The sequence below is a fragment of the Acyrthosiphon pisum genome, chromosome X (assembly GCF_005508785.2).
Source record: "Acyrthosiphon pisum isolate AL4f chromosome X, pea_aphid_22Mar2018_4r6ur, whole genome shotgun sequence".
In the NCBI taxonomy this organism is placed as follows: domain Eukaryota; kingdom Metazoa; phylum Arthropoda; class Insecta; order Hemiptera; family Aphididae; genus Acyrthosiphon; species Acyrthosiphon pisum.
The window spans coordinates 89,496,585-89,520,467 of record NC_042493.1 but is presented as its reverse complement, the minus strand read 5'-3'; the positions used below and the strand labels follow the sequence as shown (position 1 = coordinate 89,520,467).

Genomic DNA, 23,883 nt, shown 5'->3' with positions numbered 1-23,883 from the left:
CGACGCATAATTATTTCAAAACTAATATACCTAATGTAATATGGTAAAGGTACCCCAAGGTAATTTATAGCAGTGCCCCTCGCTCGTAACGTGCATGTGCTCAACTTCCGTGCTATTTGTCAGTTTAACCCCTCCCCCTTGGGAGGAAAAGTGGAAAAATATAAAAAATTTAATTAAGTGGATTATGTTGGAGTATATTTTTTGTGGAGTATATTGTATATTATGCCAGGTGTGCAAGGGGCCCATAGAATCAATGTTAAACTATTTAGCTAGCTATAATATTATGCGTTTCGATTTTTCAAGTGCAGCCGTGCAGGGAGAACAGTTTTATAGATTAAGTTAGGTTGGGTATTTTATTATTAAGGTGCTTATACACATACATTTATTTAACAAGTATAAATACAACTGCGTGGTAATCACAAAATAAATTCACGTAATAAGAAAAAATAGGTAACAATAGTGATAGTTTTATACTAATATATAAATTGACATTGTCGTAAATAAATTACATAGATATTCTACAGAGTGGATAATAGGTATATCTAATTATGAGGAGAGGTGATTCGGAGGTAGTGAGGGTGGCTATGGAAATAAATATTGAAGTATTGAAGAAAATAGAGGAAAGTCGAAGTAAAGGTGCGGTTATAGACAGAATAGAGAAGGAACTGATATAGAAATAGCTGGAGTGAACAAAGGAGAGAGGGGACAGAGCTGTACTGTGGAGGTGTAGGACAATGGTGGTCAACCCCAGTTGGCAGAAAAGGTGAAGAAGAAGATAGAGAAGGTATTTTCCCTCATGCCCCCCTAAAAAAGGGCCTATGATTGTGGCCTGGTAATCACTTTAAATGCCCTGTGAACATTTTGGCACCAACGATAAAAAAGTGAAATGACGCCCCTGCTTAATATCCGCTGTCCACGAGCAAAAATATTGAACATAATATGGTTAACTACGGCTAAATATGGCGTTCACATCATCACTAAACAATAAACATACACTTAAAGGTCAAAATACCGAAGAAAGAAACGATGGTTGTCACTCACACAGGTAGGTACCTACTTCTGAGTGACAAAAAAACAAACATTTTAACAACAGAAAAAATAAATTCAATTATGTTGTGGCTAACGATGGTATCAGTTGTGTTGGAATACAGATTTGTATATAAGGCCACATCCACAAGTATAATATAAAATTTGGAACTGTGAGTTGTAAGTGACCGTCCACACTACAATATTATGAAAGTTACCACTCTGTAGGCAATATTGTACCTACTTAATGCATATAATTATCAGTGGTGTATAGACTATAGATAAATATAAAATAGATGATATTATATACATGTATTGCTATACTTTATTAATTTACTATACTTCTGAATTTACTATTGTGATAAATTAACGATGTATGCTACCTAGTATTATGTATTTGTTTCTTGTAAATCGGTACAAATCTGTTTTATTTCATAGATTTTTATTAATTTATTCATCACGTCATTACCACGTATATTTTAGGCAATATGACATTCAAAATTTGATAAATCATTTGATTTTAAAACAAGTTCTATAAAAGTCTATTTGGGTACCTATGTCAAAATGGTATTTAGCAAAAAAAATATGTTATATCTATTAAAGTTGATAAAAAAAACGCATTCAATGAAATACTTTAACAGTTTAAGTTGTTCTTATCAAATACTACAAACTTGGCTTAAATATTTGTGTAAAATAAAATAAAATTACTTTAGTTTATTTAACGTATATTTATAGTTTATAATATATCAGTTTATTTATAGTATAAAATCCATTTCTTTAAGTAGTTATTTATATTTTGATTTTGGTATAGATAGGTAGGTAGGCACCGACTTCTTTTATTATAAGTACTTGTTTAAATATTTTATTTAATGATATAATTGTATAAGAATAATGACTTTTCATATGTTTAAATTACATGAAAACTAAATATTTTTAGCATTACAACATGATCATGCCTTTAAAAAACTTTAAACGAGGAAAATAACTGATATACTTATTATTACCTAGACTTTGTATAATATAATAAATACCTACTAAATCCTTGAAAAATTTAAAAATTACAATCTAGTTTTGAAAAAAATAGGAATTTGTACTTTCATAGAATATTTTTACTACAAGTACTTCGGGCGTCGTCGGTCCATCTGGAGAAGATTTTAGTGGCCTAAGAGAATATTTATAATATTTTCGAAAAATTACCAAAAATATTTGTGCCTTGGGATTATATTTATATTATGTAAAACCGAATCACTCAAAGCAAATCTATTATTGTTTATAATATTGTAAATTAGAAGTTTTACATGATTAATTTTAAAATTATAATATACTTAATATTTTTTTTATTGAAAGTAGACAGAACGAAAAGGCCTCTCATGGCTGTGGCTCCGGTAGATTTCTCCACCAGGACCAGTTCACCACTGGCCGTATCAAAACATTAAACAACATGAAAATAAATTATTATTGAGTATTTCTTTTCGTATATTTTACTTCCCCCTCCCCTGGGTACAACTCTACATCAATCAAAATAGTGGACAGTGGACACCAAACTATATACTGCAATTATTATTTAACATTAATTTGTATTCAATAAAAAATTACCACACACTAATAAAAAATTTATATTTTAATTTGCTTAAAGTTCTTACCTATAATAATAATTTCAAGTAATTTTTATAGTTCAGTGAACTAATAATATATATAGCCTTTTATTGTTTATAAAAATATTTAAACAATTTTATTTTATTTATTTTTCATTGCTTCACTTTAATCGGAGCCAAAATGTAGTAGGTACATATTCATTTTATACATTTATTAGTGAAAATATGTACCTAATTTTTTGAACTTTTTTAAGATGATATTCGTAATACTTACTTTTAAGTGCATTTTCAATTACGTTTTTAAATTTAAAGCAATAATTTCCAACTTTCGATTCCTGCCCAGTCCCACCCACCAACCTTTAACGTAATAATAATAATAAATATTAAATAAATAAATAATCGTATCTGTTCTTACCTTTGCATCTCTCTGCTATATAATATATAAGCGTGGCATCATCCTCTGCAGTACTGAACAATCGTCAAAGCTCACGATTTGTTCAATCGCCAAAGTGAATTGGAACGTGTTGAGTTGAGCAGATGTATATACTCAGATTTTGTTTTGTCGAAGATATTTTTAGTCTGAACCATATTATATAAACAACAGGGTATGATCGGAACTTTTTTACGGTCAGGCCCTTACGTAGGAACATGACGTTTAGTATTTACCATGGAAAAATAGTTTATATAGCCACGGCGTATTAATAAATGATAACATTATGATAATGTGAGTAAATATGTGACATGTCGTGCAGACTTGAACCAAATCTGGACCTTTGCGATCATTCCATGTTGTTTATATCATGGTTTATACCTAAGTATAGGTACCAATCTATATACTCTGCGTATCTGCTAGTGGTAGGTATAGCATGTACTACCTAGTACCTACCATAGATAATATAAGAATAGATAGGCCACCCCAGTGGCGTATTTTCCGGGGGTGTCCACGTGGTTGGGGTTAGGTCCATCACATTGACCATCAAAACGACTATCTTAACAATTAATATATTTATTAATATATTCTGTCAGTCCATGTTTTAAAACCTCAAAAAACTAAAATGTTCATTGTCGCGTTATAAATATTCTGGTGACATCCTATAATATCCCATTTTCTTATATTATCTATTAGTACTACACGGCCTTGTGTAGGACCAAGGTACCTTTATATATAATATATATATTTATTATATCTTACCCGCAGCGCTGTCCTGATTTTTTATCACAATCTCAGTCACATATACTACTTTCTATAGTATAGAATCGTTGTGATAGTTACTTAGATAAGAACAGGTAATGGAGTACACTGGAGAGCGACGGCGAGTACCACCAATATCCGGCAATGTCAATAAACTGCAGCCGGTCGGCGGTTACGTCACGACAGCCGATGATTATGTACCACTTATACCACGGTATAAACATTTCAAACTGCTGGTCGTAGTTTGGTGCCTAGTACGAAGCGTAGACGCATAAAAAAAATAGACGGGACATTACCTAGGTATGAATGGTATTTTATGATACCTAACGCGTGCAATCTCAGTAGACGGAGCTTGTCACGGGGACATTGGCTGTCCTCGGAACAGTACTTACATTTCTCTCACCCTCGTGATAAGCTCAACCTGTCCCTCCGATTGGCATGACTAAACCTCCGAGTCCGTTTGGCAAATGATTCGTGTGTTGGTTGAGTAGGTGCAACCTGTGTTGTTATCTATCTCGATGTACCTAAGGAATATAGAAATCTATGCTTCTATGTTTTTTTAGTAGTGGACAAACATTTTGCGGGGTAACCCCGTGCCATTCCTCTCCGCTAATCAAAACTTTAAATACTTTCAACTCATAAACTACTAGCCCTAAATTCGATTTTTATGTTTGAAATATTTAGACAAATATTCTGCTTTGGAATATGAAATTAAAAATCTATGTTATTATTCAAAAAAGTAAAAAACTTAAAAAATTATAAGAATGAAAATATTTGAAAATGTAATTTTTTTAATAAAAACGTTGTTTTGTAAACGACTTGAAACTATGTAAAATAATATTTTTAAAAACATTTGCACTTCTTGAAATAATGAGTGTTGGATGATAAAAGAATCACCCCGTAGTGTGTACAATAATTATGCATTCATACGGCGTGTATCCATACTTCATAAATTTTTTTTTTTCCGTTGTGTAAATTAATTAAATAATTGTACCTACAATCCGCTGACACTATATCTAGTTATTTTATTTACCTACATCTTTTACACATACCTATAGATTTGTGTCCATCATAAGTCTGAGCAGTATAACCATCGGAACATCATAGTACACGCCATGACGTGTCTACTTGAACGATTGTTTGTACCGATCTCATCATTGGGGTATAAAAAAGGTGTGATGTGGGCGCAAGTGGGTTTCTCTGTATGAAATGTACACAATATAATATGCACATGCAAGAATGCGTAATATTGTGCAAACTATAAAATGTATTGTTATTTACTATTTATATTTTAGAGTTAGTCCAATCAGTTTTCAGCAATTCGCTTAGGTAACCACGAAGTCTAGTGCTGTGTCAACACTCGTATTTTCAAAAATAATATTTAGGCACAATCTAGTGGTTTTATAGGTACTATGTATAGTACATACTATAATATTATAGTAAATAGTACCTGTATACAGTATATATTTATATTAAATTTATTTTTGATAACTAGCAGATACTCTGAGTGGCACACGGAAACGGGAAATATTTATAGATAGATAGGTACCAATGTCCCATTGGATTGTTAAAAACAGTTATAACTCAATAAGAAATCAGTTTCAAACACATATATTAAATCGAAATATTATTATACACAATTATAGAATAATATAATATTATGTTTTTATCATTGTTTATAAAATTACAATTAACTTCACACAATAATTATATAGTAAATCGATTAAATAATTATGATATAACTATATAAGAAAAAAATCAATTAGGAATACACATAATTGAGAATGGATACATTTTTTCTTAGAATTTATACAATTATATAGGTATAATGTAGTATAATACAATTCATCAAGAACTCACTAAATTATATCAAATAATAAATTCTACGAACTCAATTTGATGTCGGTGTGCTTTGAGCAATAATTAGCCGAGTAAGCATTTTATGAATCTGCTTCATACAAACACCACCTCACAACAAATCAAACTCAGCAAACAAATGTATAATAGAGTAAATATAATATACAATTTTATTATCAGTCTTAACACTTAGGCATAAAATATACATAATATAACGTCTGATAATAATATGGACTAAAACTTAATTATTTTGGAAAACATGTCCACTGAACCAGATTACAAAAAATACATTTAAAATCCGAATGTAATGAACATTATTTAGTTAAATATCACACATTGCACAAAAAACATATAGAGAAAAATACAATAAGTGTGCTGGTATGAGTGGTATCAGACAATATCATTTAATATATAGGTAGGTACAAAATGTTATAAGTACATGTCATAGTAAGTTGTTTAAACTGATATAATAATATGGATCATAAAAAAAAAAAACCATTAATAAATAATTATTCATTTTAAGATCTACTTACAATCAATAAAAAAAAAAAATTATGTATATATATTTGAATTTTGATAGTTAATACATTATGGGATCTGGACGGTAGGTACCTATATAGTACTTTCCGTGGCATTCGTTTCAAAACGCCGGGAAAACCAACTTATTATGTAGGTACCTATTTCGTATTTAGTATTAACAACTAAAAGAGGGTATTAAATAACATATCTTGGCAATTAATACAATGAAAAATATTATCTTAAATTAAAATATAGTGAAAATAACAAAGTACTATTTTGACAAATAAAATAACATAAATAAATAATAAAATGTATAAAGCACCATAGAAGTCCCTCAATAAAAACATTTTGTAATGTACCTATAAAGTATAAACATAAGTTTTATCACGAGAAAAATTATCTAATATAAACTAAGACCCTACACAATTAAATGTACAATATGTACCTACATCAATAAAAACTTCAAATTATATTTCTGAAAGAAAATAAGATTTTGAATGGAATAAAATTATCATTAATGTCATCATATCTTTAATCTGGATGATAATATTACTATCATCAAATTCTTTGAACTTCTTGAAATTGTTGACAATATTTTATGAGAAATAACTATCAGATATTGACTACTCTTTGTATATCTAAAAATGACAAATAATGTAATTGTAACCTCTTAATTTAAAGAACAACTAAGTATGATTCATTTCAACATTCATTTTTAATATTATTTCTAAAAAAAACCGTTTATGTAACATTTGTAATAGTAAAAATGTTTGATTAATTTAATTTAACTTAATTTTAATTAATAGTCAAATTTTTCAAATAAAACATAAATAATTCTTACTAGCTACCTTTTTGTACTATATGTAACATTATTGTATATACATTGCAAACAACATAATAGATAATATAAATGCAAATTTATAAATTTATAAACAATTTAAAGTATTTAATCTATAATACAAATAATGTGATTTTTAAAATTTAATTTATACATTTGTACACATTTAAATATTACTTTAAAATTTATATTAACAAAAAAAAAATGTTTATAAAATAATCGATTATTATTTTATTTTATTCACATTTCAAACAACACATTCAATAATTAGAACAAAGATAGTAAAAGTAAAGTTAACTTTTTCATAATAAACAATTAAAAATTATTAACTAACTAACAAAAGCATACTGACATATTTTAATTAATCTTTATATAAACAATTTTTTCAAACTATGTTTGATGTATCTGATAGCATTCACTTCTAAGGTGGCAATAGTACACCAGCATTGTAAAAACCATAATTGTCAATATCTGTCTCCACATCATTAAGGTTAATTTCGTCGTTCTGGTCAAAATGAACAAGTTGATCTGAGGATATCATAGAAACTTCTTCCATGTTCTTGGCTCTTTGAAGTTGTAAGTTTATCTCTTCTTCCTTCTCTCCAAAAAAAATAAATGGATCAATTGAGTTTATTGGTACTTGAGCAATTTCTTCTGTATTCTTGGTTTGTTGAAATTCTAAGTTATCAGACTCTAATATACCATTGGACAAATTATAGTCCAGTGACATAACTGTTGTTGGAATTGCATCATCAAATGGACTATCTTCATTAAACTCATTAAAGCCAGGAATATTATTATAATTAGGATCATCAATATCCATCATGACAGTATCAGGATTATTAAATATATCAGTACCATCATCAATAACACAAATATTTTCCATCAAATTATTAGAATTTTCATTTATAAGATTTTGAAGAAGAAAATCACAATTAATGTCATAATCTGTAGATTTAAAATCCGGAGTAACTGAATCCTTAATTGTAACATTATTTAAAACATCATACACCTTAGATGTGGGTATATTACTAGGAACAAGTGACATATCAACATTATTGGTGTCTATCGGATCGTTTATGTCATAATTTGTAGATTGAAGATCTGGAGTAAATGAATTCTTAATTGTAACATTATTTAAAACATCAAGCACATTAGATGTGGGTATATTGCTAGGAACAAGTGACATATCAACATTATTGGTGTCTATCGGATCGTTTATGTCATAATTTGTAGATTGAAGATCTGGAGTAAATGAATTCTTAATTGTAACATTATTTAAAACATCAAGCACATTAGATGTGGGTATATTGCTAGGAACAAGTGACATATCAACATTATTGGTGTCTATCGGGTCGTTTATGTCGTAATTTATAGATTGAAGATCTGGAGTAACTAAATTTTTAATTGTTACATTATTTAAAACATCAAATACATTAGATGTGGGTATATTGCTAGGAACAAGTGACATATCAACATTATTGGTGTCTATCGGGTCCGTTTGAACATTTACATTTGGTTCAATTTTCAGTACTTCAATAGCTCTTATATTGACACCTTTGTAATCACTGTGGTTTTCCGTATCATTATTACTGTCATGTTTTGAACTAGACAAACACTTAAGGTATTTGGTATTAAGATACGATTCATAAACCTTTGCAAAACAAGGTTGATCATACAATATCATTAACGCATTATTAATTGCATCTTCAACATTAATGTCTGTACATCCACTTGCAGTATCAATATAAAGAAAAATATTTTTCAAGATACTTACTGCCAATTTATAAAATTTATCATCTTCAAGATATTCTTCACAAAACCATCTTACATATACTTCAACAAATTTTGAACCTTGTCCAGTATTGCTTTCTTTTATTGGCAATGTGACACCAGCTTTCAGAAGCTTGGATATAAACCTACGAAAATTATTACAATCTTTCCAAGACTGACGAATAGAATCATCTGATTTAAGAATATTAACCATACTCTTACATATATCTTCATTTGAGCTGTTTTTCTTAATACAAAACCCGGTATTTGTGATACAAAAATGTTCCAAGTTTGATGTTCCTGGCGCATCATTTGAAAATTCGTCATTATCGGATGTTGATGGATAAGTATGAATATTTGCATATTTCAGTGATAGCTCAGTAAAGACGTCTTTTGCTATCCGGACATTAGATAAACTCTCAAAAAGAGATTCTTTATTCAATACAATTCTTATTCCAGTACTGCGACAAAAATCTTTTACTCTTTCGCAGATTTCATTAAGGATTTTTTTAACAAAGCTAAATAAAATGTTAATAGTTGGACTCCTTTGTGAAATAATATTATTAACAATCATTTTACCCAATGGCCAAATTAAAAAATTTTCTACTTCTGTAAAAGTAAAATATTCTTCCAAAACGCAGGATTCAACTTGTATTGATTTAAATAATTTTTCGATATCTATCATATCACATATATATTTTCCTTTTAAATCCAGAAGGTCCAAGTGAAGCTTATCACAAAGTCCCATTTTCAAACTTCCGAAATATACAATAATTTGAAATAATCTTGTTCTTTCAGAAGATTTCCACCTTTTCCACTTAACTTTATATGGGTTCATGTCTGCAAAAACAATAGTTCTTAACATTCTTTTTTCTGATTTAGTTAATGTTATTGGATTTGATAATAATTTATATATAAATCTTTCACATACTTTTGAATAATTGTTTGAACTATTTTTTATCTTTACCAAAGTATTTGTAGATCTTTCTAGTCCTAAATTCTCAGAAGAAGTTCCTGCTCCTGAATAATTTGTAGAAATTGTTTCCTCTAAATCATCAGTAGAAATATCCATATTAATATTATGGTCTTCTTTGGAAGTACTTTGGATCTGAACTTCTCTCTCTATTGCTTCTATGGCCCCATTTTTATTATCATATTGGACCCCAAAATAATTATTAGGTTGGACATCTTTAACATACTCAAGAAGACCATTTTCAGTAGAAATGTCCATATTAATAATATGGTCTTCTTTGGAAGTACTTTGGATATGAACTTCTCTCTCTATTGCTTCTATGGCCCCATATTTCTTATCATATTGGTGCCCAAAATAATTATTAGGTTGGACATTTTTAACATACTCAAGAAGACTATGTTCAAATTTAAAAGGTGTACTTTCAATATCATCAATATCATCAATATCATCAATATCATCTTCAAAGTCATCATTATTCTCATCAAAACTAATGTTTTGGTTTATTTTAAACCTGTAATTTTCATTCGCGCATGTATCTAAATCTTCTTTTGTTATGTATTGTCCTGGTTCTAAAATGCGTTCATAAGCATACTTTACGTCAGCTACTTGATAAAAATTGAGTCTATCGGTTTTCAATATTTGTTTATATTCCTTAACAATATCTAAGAAAGATTTTTTCTTTGTTGTGCCTTTTTCATAGAGTTTGATAGAAAGTTTTTCAACTTTATTATAATTCTTGGAATTTAACTTTTTTTTATTCTCCTTAGAGATTATTCTAGAACTTCTCCTCAATAAAGTAGTGAAGACGTAACAAATAATATTAATACATAGAACTAAGAGAGGTTTTTTCGGATACCCTGTAAAACCTCCATTGTATAATATTAATTTTTTTAAATTCATGGTACATGTAGTTGTTCTGCATCTTGTATGTCTAAGTATAGAACGGATAAATCGATTCAGTTGTTTCGCTGATAATATTGATGTATTTGGTGTTTTATTCAGCCATAATTCACAGAATTTTTGATAACATAATTCAATTAAATATTTTTTAAGTTCCTTAGATATTCGCCAACTTTGTTCACGGTTTGACAAATCATTTGAGTGTTTGAGATAGTATATAGATTCAGTATGCATTAAATCCAATAGTTTCCTGAGTTTAATTATTGATGGCTGTTTAATAAAATCTAAAACAACCTCTGGATGTAATTTTGGAAATAAGAATGGAGATTTATAATGTTTAGTTTTATGTTTAGTTTTATAACATTCAGGTTTAAGCTTAAGTGTACGGAAGTTATTAACAGAAATGATAGTTAGATGTTCAGAACTAAATGGTCCTATGAAATTATTCTTGAGTAGTTCCTCTTGGTAATGTTCTATTTTCCTCCGTTTAGGGTATCTTTGGTTCAGTCCAAAGGTATGCTCCTCCTCTGTAGTATCTGGTAGTTTTCTAGCATAATTTTTCAATCCATTTAAATTGATTGGGGAACCCAAATTTATAGAATTTAAAGGTTCTTCCACAAAACTAGGTCCATTGTTCCTATACTTAATTCTTATTGTATAGAAATCGGAATGTTCTCCGTGATTAGCAATTTTGTTCTCCTTTTCACTATTCAATTTAGAACCCATTTTATTTCGTGTTTATGATAATATTTCAAACCTAAAATAAAACATGACTGTTTATAATATATATTTATAACTTACGTAAGTCTTAAAATATAACTAATATAACTACATCAAAAGTTTTAGTTTTAAGATTCAACAAATTCATAAAGAATATGCTTAACGTTTATAAGTTATCTATAGCTTATATTTACTTATATATATAAATAATTTAAAAGTCATCTATTAAATAATCCCTCAGAAGAATATATATTTGAACAAATAACCATACAACTACAAAAAAAATTAGTTAAGAGGCTGTCAGCGCACTATTTGTTTTCTCTCTCTGGCTCACACGCAACATTGACAAAATGCATTTACGCAAAATCATTTTTTCTATGTGTTTAAGTAATCTTAGAGTAAAGTCATCCATGACAAAAAAATATGGAGAATAATAGTTTTGAGGGAATGATATATCGATTTGTCTAAATATTTTCTTAAAACAATTTAAACGTCATTTAAATTTACAACATTTTTTTATTTATTTTGAAAGTCAAATACAAAGTCAAATAATAATAAAATATAAAATCGATATGTCATTCCCTCAAAAATATTATTCTCTATCTTTTTTTGTAATAGGTGACATTACTCTAAGATTACTTAAACGCATAGAAAAAATGATTTTGCGTAAATGCGTTTTGTCTATGTTGCGCATGGGCCAGAGAGAGAATGACATCCTCTTAATACCTGTATTAAAAATCATTGTATACAATTAACATAAATTTAATTATCAGCGAGTGAGTATGGGATACACCCACTTTGTCTAACACATGCACATTATAGAATTGTAGACGTGTTCTTTGCAAAATATACCAATCTAATGAAGCGATAAGAATTCTAAAAACAGATTTAAATTTGTCGTCAAGTCTACTTGAAATCGACTTTCAATCAATCATTTTTGATTTTTGAAATACCACAATTTTTTAATTCCTCTTTTTTAACATAACGTTTTTATAAATTTGGAGAATTACATAAAAAAAGCAGGTAAGTGGATGTTGCTCTGCTGTACAGTAGATTACAAGTGGGTCATTGTATAATGGATTGTATTAGATTTGAATTCAATGATATAATATCATTGTATAAGAAAAACGATTCTAAGCGGAGACGGTTTGTCAGTCTGGATATTTTATATTGTTATTATTTATTTTAAGTTGAATTAATATTATAGAATTAATATATTATTATATTATAATTTTTTGTTCGTTTCTATGGTGATAAATAAAGCGTTAGAAATAAAAATCCCCATTTGTAGCGTTTTTTCGTAATTTTTCGATAATTTTTCACGTGGCATTGAATAACTATTGAGAAAATCAAAAAATGACCTCTTTAAAATACCATTTTGATCCAATTTTCTAAAAGATAAGGTACTATATGTTGAAATCGAAGCACTTCTTCTGGTAGACATTTTTTATACAGGATATATAAAAAAAAAAAATAAATACCATTGTAAGACCACTAGCGTCCTCGCTCCACTCAGAATCTAAAAACACTCATAATTGTGAAATCAATACATTCATCTAAAAGTATCCAGCAGAAAAATCCATAGATTATTTTAACTTTAAATTTATAAAAATATTGTTTTAAAAACACGTTTTTTATGGATGTTTAAAACATGTGCCTACTAGTTTTAAAAATCGGGAGAGTTTATCATCCAATCGGTGGAGTTTACCACCACCCTAGGAGTGGACAGGAGGCTACCATATAATTAGAATTTTAGCCAAGCGAACAAATAGTGAGTCCTATATACGGGGGATTGTAAAGTTTCTCGATCTAATGACCTCTTAACTCCCCCCGATTACCTATGTAATAATTGCATTCATACAATCATACATACACATTTTTTAAATATAATATACATTTGAATTTAATTTTAAAAACGTAAATTATATAAATTATAGTAAATAATAAAAATAATAATAAAAAAATAAATACCATTGTACAACCAATAGCTTCCTCGCTCCGCTCAGAATCTAAAATGTGGGAAAGTCGATTTCAAGTAGGTAGACTTAAACCAATTCTAATCGCTTTATTAGATCAATTGGTATGTTTGGCAAAGAACACGTCTAAAATTCTATGTCGCATATGGGTTAGACAAAGAGAAATTCACCTAATGGAATCCCCTTCACACTGAAATATGACAATATTTCACAGTATTCTAAATTATATACTTATAATAAGCTATTGATTAAAATATTTTTTTTTTATGTTAACTACCAGCTATACCTACATAATATAAAATTATAAAAATAGATTATTCATCATTCTAAATCTAGCTTATTTAATATGCCTGGTTTTAGTAGAGCTCTTGGCAGATGTACATAGTTAAAAACCAAAATAAAAATATAGATATTTGATTAATTTAAAATAATAATATTCCTAAAACTCGTGTAGACCTAAGAAAAATGATTATTCAAGTAGCAAATCAGTAATGCTTAACACATTTAAACATGTTGATAAGTATACTAAAGTTAAAATATAGTTTTATAAATGTATGATCCTTAGTATATTTTTTTCTACGAGTAAATTTAGACATAAATTTAACATAACATAAAATAAATTGTTACTAGTTGTAACTTACCAGTTTATAATATCTGCATGTTACATTGAGAATAAATTGACATTCTGAAAAAAAAATATATATACAGTTCAATAGTAATAGTAAATTATGTAAATATTAAGAACGTACAATATACTAGCTAGTAAATATATAATGTATTAAATATTATTTTATTGGTACTAATTTTATATTAAATATATAAAGAAATGTGCGCATGTAAGTGTCACTCTGCTGAACGGTAGGTTACAAGTAGGTCACTGTAATGGATTGTATTAAATTTGAATTCAATGATATAATATCATTGTAATATTGTATAAGAAAAACGATTCTGAGCGAAAACGGTCAGTTAGCCTATGATATTAATAAGTATATTTTGATGAAATTATTGTGAATATAGTAACTTATATATAACCTATTTACGTGGAACCTTGTTTTAAATTTTTATATTTTTATATTATTATAAAATATCTTTTTATATTATTATATACGAAAAACGACTCTGAGTGAAAACGACCAGTCAGCCTATGATATATAACTAAGTACCTATAATGGATGATATTATTGTGAGTAAAGTAATTTATTTACCTATTTACGTGCAACTTTGTTTTAAATTTTAAATGAGTACTTAGATATAAAAGTTGAACATTTTATAAAAATAATTACAAAAATTAAATTTCGAATTCCTTTCATAAATTTCATAAAAATTCAAACTTTAAATGCATGCAAAAAAAATTGGGCCTTTGTGTTTTAAATATTTTCCAACTGCAATTGTAACAATAAATCAGGAGCTTTCATTAAATTGTCACGCTTCTTGACCCGACAAATAACATTTTATAGGCAATTATAGTCTATAGATAAAAAACTAAAAAAAATCAAAATTCAAAATGTCTCCAAACAGCTCGAAACGAAGATAATTTTGAATAACTCCAAAATAAGAAGATCAGGACTTCAAATATCGAGTGAATATCCAGTGTTGTAAAAAATTGAATTTCAAACGCTCATAAAAATTTGATTTGATTTTCCCAGTGCTTTTAAAAACTATTGGGAATTTTAAAATTTTACCTCTCGAACGCACCAACTAGATTCACTTTCCCATTAAACAACATACTGTTGAAAAAAATCGAAGCAGTTTTACTGCCACAAACCGTGATGACAGACACAAATAAATTTTTTTTTTAAATACACATCATTGTAAAATCAGCTCCACTCGGAATTTAAAATCATTAAAAAAAAGGTGGCAAGTGAGCGTCGCTCTGCTGTACAGTAGGTTACAAGTAGGTCACTGTAATGGATGGTGTTATATTTGAATTCAATGATATAAAATCATTATAAACGAAAAACGATTCTAACAGTCAGTCAGCCTATGGTATATTGATATTACCCCAGATATTATACTAAGTATATTTGATGATAATATTATTGTGAATAAATTAATTAATGTAACCTATTTACATTGAAACTTGTCTTAAATTTCCAATCCTTACCTATAAAAGTTGAACATTATATACATTTTTAACTGCAAAATAATTATTAAATTTTAAATTTGATAAATTTTGTCAAAATTTGAACTTTAAATGTTAATAAAAAAACTTGTGCCTATGTATTTATAATGTTTTTTAACTGCTTTTGTAACAATATACCAGAAGCCTTGCATTAAATTGTCACGCTTTTTACCCAACAAATAACATTTTATTGATATTTATAGAAAAAAACTAAAGAAATTGAAAACTGACAACATCCGTAAACAGCTCAAAAAGAGTCAAAATATTTTCAAAATGTTATGGTGTATAGAAAATGAAAATATAAACACTTAGTAAAATTTTTATGCATCTACAGTTCTATTTATTTATTTATTTATGTATAATAAACTGGTATAAAAACCCTTTAGCAATTTGAATAATTATATGTACAGTTCAGCCTATCTTATTAGGTTTTGGATACAAAAAATAAGTAAAAATTAGTAGTACCAATGGTCATAATAAACAGCTAAATAAAGAATAATTATATAGTACAGTAAAAATTATTAATTAACAATAATAATTAATAGTTACAAAAAAAAAGTAATAATACTAATTTAAACAAGTAAATTTAAATTTAAGGTCAAATAAACATTCTGTCTGAATATATAACGCGACGTAGAAAAAAAATCAACATGATTTATTATAGAGTTAGCTAAATATAGAGTTCTGGGGAAAAACGAGGTGGAAGTATAATTGTTCTTGCAAAGAGGGACATGAAAAACAAAAATTGATTTTCTTAATACGTGAGATTGTATATTAAAAACAATGAGATAATAATTCTGGAGAATAAATAAGCCAATTTAATAAGTCATATAAAAACATAATATCCGCAACATTTCTCCTCAAGTCACAAGACGTGATCCCCAATTGGGTAATATGCAATTTGTATGATTTTCTTGTTATGGGTATATTTAATTTAAAGCCTAATAGTTTTGAAAACTTATACTGAACATTTTCAATTAGACTAGTATGTGAAAAATAGTGCAGTGATCAGAAAATTGACCCAAACTCAAGATGAGACCTAACCAGGGAAAAATATAAAGTTATTAAGGCATTGGTATTTTTAAAATTAATCATGTTTCTATTAATAAATCCAAGAATCTTAAAAGCTTTTTTTATAAAGGTGTTAATATGGATGGAAAAATCCATTTAAAAATTAATGATAATCCCTAAGTCTCTGATAGAAGAAACTCGTGTAACTGTATAATTATCAATCACATAATTATAGCCTATAGATGATTATATTATTTATTCGAGAAAACGTCATAACGGTGCTCTTATTTATATTTAATGGTAGGTAATTAACACGACTCTATTCAACAAATTCATCCAAATTTGACTGTAATTTTAATGCATCATTTGGTGACATCTCGGGTGACATTCACAACACCTTCTTTTGCTCCTAACCTAACATGGAATATCTTATCACAATCACATGCATATGGAAGCAACCACTTAACCATAATTACGTAATTAACGTACAGAAATACAGAAGACATTCAAGTAGGCAAACCAAAATGGAAACTAAACTCTGCTGATTGGACTCTATTCACATCCCTCTTAGAACAAAAAATAAAAACAGTTGAAATTGAAAAACCAAAAATAATTTATTTAAATGAAGGTACACAACGTTTCTCAAATGCTATACTAGAAATAGTGAACTTGAAAATAGGATATATATGAGGGAAAAAGCCCTCAGTTCCTTGGTGGAATTCTCAATGCAATGAATCTATTAAATCAAAAAAGACTGCTTTCAACAAATTTAAGAGCACAAAATCCCAAACTGATTTCAAAAAAACGTGGAGCTCAAAACAGCAATTTAGTTATGCAATTAACTATGATATAAACTAAATTTGAATAAACTAAATTTAATTAAGCAATGAGTTGGCGCGCCTACACAAGTTCAATCACTTCCAAAGCAAACCCCAAACAAATAAGGAACAAAATTAAGGCTTTCAAATGCATCAATAAATACGATAATATACAAATCCTCAAAAACGAAAATGGCACATTTTATTCAGAACGTTTAGAAATCTCATACGAACTTGACTCCTTCTTTGCAAAAACTTGTAGTACCAAAAGCTACCCCCTAAATGTTCAAAGATACAAATGTGCTCAAGAAATAATACCTCACAATTTCTGCCAAAATCACGATAATACACATATTAATAGTCCTCTCACTATGCAAGAAATGGAAAAAGTCAGCAAGAAAAGCAATGCTTGCGGAATAGACAATATACAAACGATCTTTCTTCTAAAACTTCCAAAAAACGATAAACTCAACCTAATCAAGATTTTTATATCTATCTAGATCTAGATAGAAATCTAGATAGAAATCCCGTACCCGATAACAGGGCTAACCTCCATAATCTAACCGATCCATAAACCCAATAAACCAAAAAACCACGTATCTAATTACCGTCCTATATCCATTATATTATGTTCCATGAAAAACTACTAGAAAAAATTATTAACTCAAGATTAATGTTGTATCTAGAAACTAACAATCTAATTTCAAATGTACAATATGGTTTCCGCAAAAATAATTCCTACTTTGGACTCTCCCGCAATTATTGAAAATGAAATTAAAGAAACTTTCAATCAAAATCAATACTTGGTATTAATCAGCCTTGACATACAAAAAGCTTTCGACACTATTTGGCGGCACAGACTTATTGAATAATATATGAAACCGTTGAAACTTAAGGGTAACATAATTAACTTTATCATAAATTACGTCACAAATAGAATAATACAAGTATCTAATATTGGTACATTATCTTCCCCATTTAATCTTGAAAATGGCAGTCGTCAAGGTTCTCCTCTAAGCTCAACTCTCTTTCTGATGACAATCAACGACCTCCCATATATCATTAGACGCCCCCCCCCCCCCCAACAAAATTACAATGTACGCAGATGACAGCAATAATCTACCAACAATAATTCAAAAAATACAAAACTGTATAAACAACTTACCACTATGGAGTAAAACCTCAGAGTTTACTTTCTCTCCAGTCAAATCACAATTCATTATTTTCTCAAAGAAAAACATCCACTACAACCCATCCCTTAAAATGGAAAACACAAATATTCCTCGAGTATTCAACATAAAAAAAGGAGGGTAAATGTATATTGTAACAATATATCAAGAGCCTTGTATTATTTTTTTGTACTTTTTAGCCTAACAGATAAAACTTTATTGGTATTTATAGAAAAAAAAACTAAAAAAAATTGAAAACTGACAATGTCCGTAAACAGCTCAAAAAGAGTAAAATTATTTTCAAAATTTTATCGTTTATAGAAAATATTAATATAAACATTCAGTGTAATTTTAAAGTATCTACAGTCATTTGTTTTTTAATTACAATAAAATAAGAAAATCGTTACGTGAGAAATCGAGTGAATATCAAATGATGTAAAAATATGAATTTCAAACGCTCATAAAAAATTAACTTGACTTGCTAGTAGACATTTTTTTTTTAAAAAAGGTAGACAAACTTAAGAGGAATCTTGTATTACATTTTCAAATCTTCTTTTTCAAAAGAAAATTTTTCATGAATTTCTAACTAAAAATAATTTGCAAATTTTCGTCATTTTTACGTATTTTGTCAATATTTGAACTTTAGATGCTTATAAAAAAAATTTTGACTGGATTTTTAATTTTTTTCATCTGCCTTTGAAACAATATAATAGGAACCTTCTATTAAATTGTCAAGATATTTTAACCAACAAATAACATTTTATTGATATTTATAGAAAAAAAACTAAATAATATGGAAACTGAAAATGTCCATAAACAGCTCAAAATAAGTCAAAATATTTGGAAAATGTTATGGTGTATAGAAAATGCTAATATAAACATTCAGTCAAAATTTTATAGACCTATGGTCATTTGTTTTAGAGTTGTACCAAAAACCAAAATCGATTTTCTTCTTAAAAATAAAATAAAATAACCCCCCCCCCCCTAAAAAAAAAATATCAATATATAATATGTACCTAAATATTAAATATTCCTAAAAATCCGGGATAATCAACTATGACTTCAAAATACTAATTTAGGTACAAATTTTTTTTCAACTGCAAATCTGATCTAAAATACGCTGTATTTTATCTCCCACCTCGCTGCGTCCGCCTACCTGATAATATTATACTGTTTGCATAACCATAAATGGTTTCAATGGGTTTTGAAGCCATTATGATAATAGTTATTGGTTGCCGGGCAACGAAATGCATGGTATCAGCTAGTTTTCCTATAATATATTTATTTATTTATTTAAATATTTCGAACCATATTTATACAAATTGGGTTTACAAATCTAAAACGTATATATTATAATATAGGTATAGATTATAATATATATATTATAATCTAATACTTAAATGGATAATTTTAGGGAACTATGAGATATGAAAATGTGATGGGGACACGATTTAGGAAAAAACTCACACCACGACCACACTAAAATATACGCTTGAAGATTAATCACAATGGGCACGGGGCAGATATCCCTCACTTTCTTAGTTTTACGAAAGCTAATTGAGACAAATATAACAACGGAGAAACCAGCAAACCGCTATTTTGATTAATTACCTATGCCTGATCTCCGATAACAACGAGGATAACAACAACAAATGAGATCAACAGAAAATTAAAAATGCAAAAAGTATGCACAGTGGCGTAGCCAGGATTATAAAATAGGGAGAGTGGTTTTAAGTATAAATCAAACCAAATTGTTTTTGTTAATTTGGGGGGGGGGGGGTAAACACCCAAACCCCCCTTGGCTACTCCTCTGAGTAAGCGTGTCATCAGTCATCACTGCCTCGGATCGCATCCCACAGACATCGTGAGCTGCATAATATCTAATAATACAATCAGTGGACAACTTCTACCCTTAAGGCACCAAGCTATTAAATACAACAGTGGTACCTACCTATTATACTACATTGAATATTGTACAGACTAGGGGAAAAAAGTTTTGTAATTTTTAGTAATTAATAAAGGTGGTTAAATTATATCTATACATTTGTTGTGGATAAGTAATGTTATTATAATAGAGGGGGCACTGGTAATAATTTTGACCAAAAAATGAATAGTATGTTTAAAGTCTATCATTTATACCGTTTGGGGGAGTGAAATGTTTTTACATGTGTTTGTTTTTATAAATATAGTTCTTTATTAATTATTTTGTTTTATTAATTGAAAAATTTAAACTGTAAAAACTGTGCCTACAACACAATTAAAATAAAAAGATTTATTTTGTTACTTGCCGTGATACAATCAAAATTTTGAGAAAAGATGTTTTTGAAAACTAGGTATTTTATGTACTAGGTTATGTAGGCAAAATAATTTATGTTTTGAACTGTATATAGGTAATATGTGTAAAAATAAAAATACTTTCATGGTTTTTAAAAAAGTTTTAACTTTTTTTAAAGCCTCATTGAATACAAAATTCAAAAATGTACATCTCACCTAGAAAAAGGGATGATGGATTCATTCATAATATATTTAAAACAATAATTGAACATCGGAAAGTACGTAGAATAATCTACCGCTTATTGGTCTAACACCACAAAAATTACGGTGTGCCCCAACCTCATTGTTATGAATTTTTCCGGTTCCGGCAATGATTATAAAATATTAGGTGCAGCTCGAGGTACATCCAAAGAAACGCGCATCTCTAATTGTCAATATATCATTAAAAAATGTTATTAATTAAATTAGAAAAAAAATAATTATTTAATATTATCTTAATAATAATTTTTATGAGAGTGGTGGACGAACGATCGTTGATATTTGAATGATAATTGACAATATTGTTTTAAAATACATTATATCAAAAATAATAATACATAATATCAAAACAACGAGTGTCGTTGCTTACCTGCGAAGGCAGACGGATACGCCGGCACGCGTAGGTACCCGAAAAATGTTCAAAGTGCACGATCGGAAAAAAGTCTTTCTAAACGGACACTGACGCATCACACGAACTCACACACGCAGGGGAGGGCAATAGTACAAGACACACGGGGAATCGATCAATAGTCAAACACACTAATTAATGTAAACACGAAGAATTATATTTTATAAATACACAAACATTACAAAACAACAACAAAAAAATTCGATCGCAGCGTGTCGCGAGAATCGATCCGGACGGCACATCGGCACTACAAGCACTGACAATGTTCAAAGACAGCTGTTGGCAAGCCAATGCCTACGTCAACGGCGATTGGGTACGACGGGGGACGTCCGCGTTCTACGCTACAATGACGCTGCTGGTCCAACGGTGGCCGACGCGAGACGCGAGCTTATGCGAACGACGCGCCCACTGGTGTGGACCGCGGGTATTGATTACCATGGTTACACGACGGCCTATATTGGATCACAGCGGAAGCAGCTGTTGAGCGGCGCCGAATGTTCTTATGAAATCTGACAGCAAGTCGCGTCCTACTAGCGCCCTCCACAGTCACTAAAGTGCCTACTTACTGGCTGACCTAGCCACTGTGGAGCGCTAGTATGACGCGACTGTTTTTGTACGTATATTATAGTATTATGTAACTTGATGAGAACATTTTGCACCGTTGTAATATAATTATTACTCGTTGTGCTAGTATCCGTAGTGTGGTGGGGAGTGTGACCAGCTACAACAGTTCCGCCAGCTCCGTCGATCACAGTATGTAGTGGCGGCACCAGATTTTTTCTAAGCTGGAGGGGCCACTAATTTAAAGAGAGGGCCAGTGGCGTAACGAAATTCGCCTGACCTATCGGGTAGTAACGACCACGATTTAAGATAGTACTATCTTAAATCGTTGAAACAACTTACAATTACAGGTTAATAAAAAATAAATGTCACTATCGAGTGTAATACCAGCTAATTTTTAAAACTTCAATTACCTCTTCCTCTTCGATATGTTACTGAATCAAGCCATAATATATCCACCAATTTGCAACACTTATTGAGAAAAATATAACATACATTTTCAAAATTACAATATTTCATCATACAGGGTGGGCCAGCTGGAGGCCGAGCATAAGTGGAAATTCAGTGAAATTGCTGGTGGGGGGGGGGGGGGGCTGAGCATTATATGCTCATTACACCTATAGGTACCAGTGCCATACCTACTACTGTACTAGACCCGCACGCAATTATTTATTTCAACAAGACAATTTACAAAGTTCGACGTATCAAATAATTTGTCCATAATTAAGTACAAAAAAATAATGTGCCTTATTTTTAACATTTTTGAAGTATTCTAAACAGAAATTATTAAGTTATTCATTTTTAATTTAGAATTATAACCAATGGCGGATTTAAGGGTTCAAATATTGTCGGCAAATCCATAAGAAGTGCCTCGTACAAAATGTATAGGTAACATACTTACCCCCATTATCAAGTTTGGATTAAGGGGGGGGGGGGCATGGCTCCCAGGCCTCGATGGTTAGAATTTATTTAGGGGCCTCTAATTTGTCCATTACTTGTTTTGTTATAGGCTATATAACACTAAATAAATCACCTAAAAGAAATCGATGATTATTTAGCTAGGAAAAGAGCTTGTAAATTATAATTTATAAATAAAGTGATACATTATTCATTATTTATTACTATATGCCTACCTAATATCTATATATTATATTTATTATATCAGGTACCTAATATTAAATAATATACAATGTGTTCCGAGGTGAAGAAACCGGCCAACGTCATATGAAAGTATGACCAAAAATTATGAACCCTTTAAAGATTGAATTTAACTTTTTTATTTTTTTAGTTATGAGCAAATAACTTTTTTTTATCAAAACCATGCATATCACGCATTTGTTTATGTATCTTCAAAACTTTTCAACATTTTAACGTAATTTTATTTTTATTTTAGAGCTATTTAATTGTCCTATCAACTGACATATACGCAAAATTACCAGACATGTGCTAATTATTTTTATGAAATTAAAAAAAGAGTAAAAAGTTGGTAAAAATTAGTATTTTTAAAAGGAAATTGTGCATTATTCCAAATAATTTATTATTAACTATGAGTTTTTGTTTTCTCTATTATGACAACTACAATTTACCGAATAGTATAAAATTAAACGATTGACGACCAATAGTAGGTTACTACTCAATTCTAAAAAAACTAAGATTGTGACGATTAACAGGAATATATTATAAAAACCAAACTTTCAAGTTATCCTAGGTATATTAATGTATTATTCAGTATAATTCAGTATGATTCAATAAAATAATACAAAAAACAAAAAATCCATACTTAGGGCCGTTCTTACAATGTACGGTAAAATGTCGGTTAACGCTAACCGACTGATAACAGATTTTTTTACCGGCAGAATTCGGCAGGTTAAGTGTCGGTTAACTTTTACCGG

General features: G+C 29.2%; 1 protein-coding gene across 1 annotated transcript; it reads right to left on the bottom strand.

Moving 5' to 3' along the window:
- Positions 1 to 7,179: 7,179 nt before the first annotated feature.
- On the bottom strand, positions 7,180 to 21,792 carry LOC100572222. The gene is made up of 3 exons (XM_003246173.3): positions 21,392 to 21,792; positions 14,011 to 14,054; positions 7,180 to 11,430 (listed from the first exon to the last, which is right to left on the bottom strand). Exon 3 carries the CDS (start codon positions 11,397 to 11,399, stop codon positions 7,449 to 7,451), a length of 3,951 nt encoding a protein of 1,316 aa, XP_003246221.1. The 5' UTR covers positions 11,400 to 11,430; positions 14,011 to 14,054; positions 21,392 to 21,792; the 3' UTR covers positions 7,180 to 7,448.
- Positions 21,793 to 23,883: the final 2,091 nt, after the last annotated feature.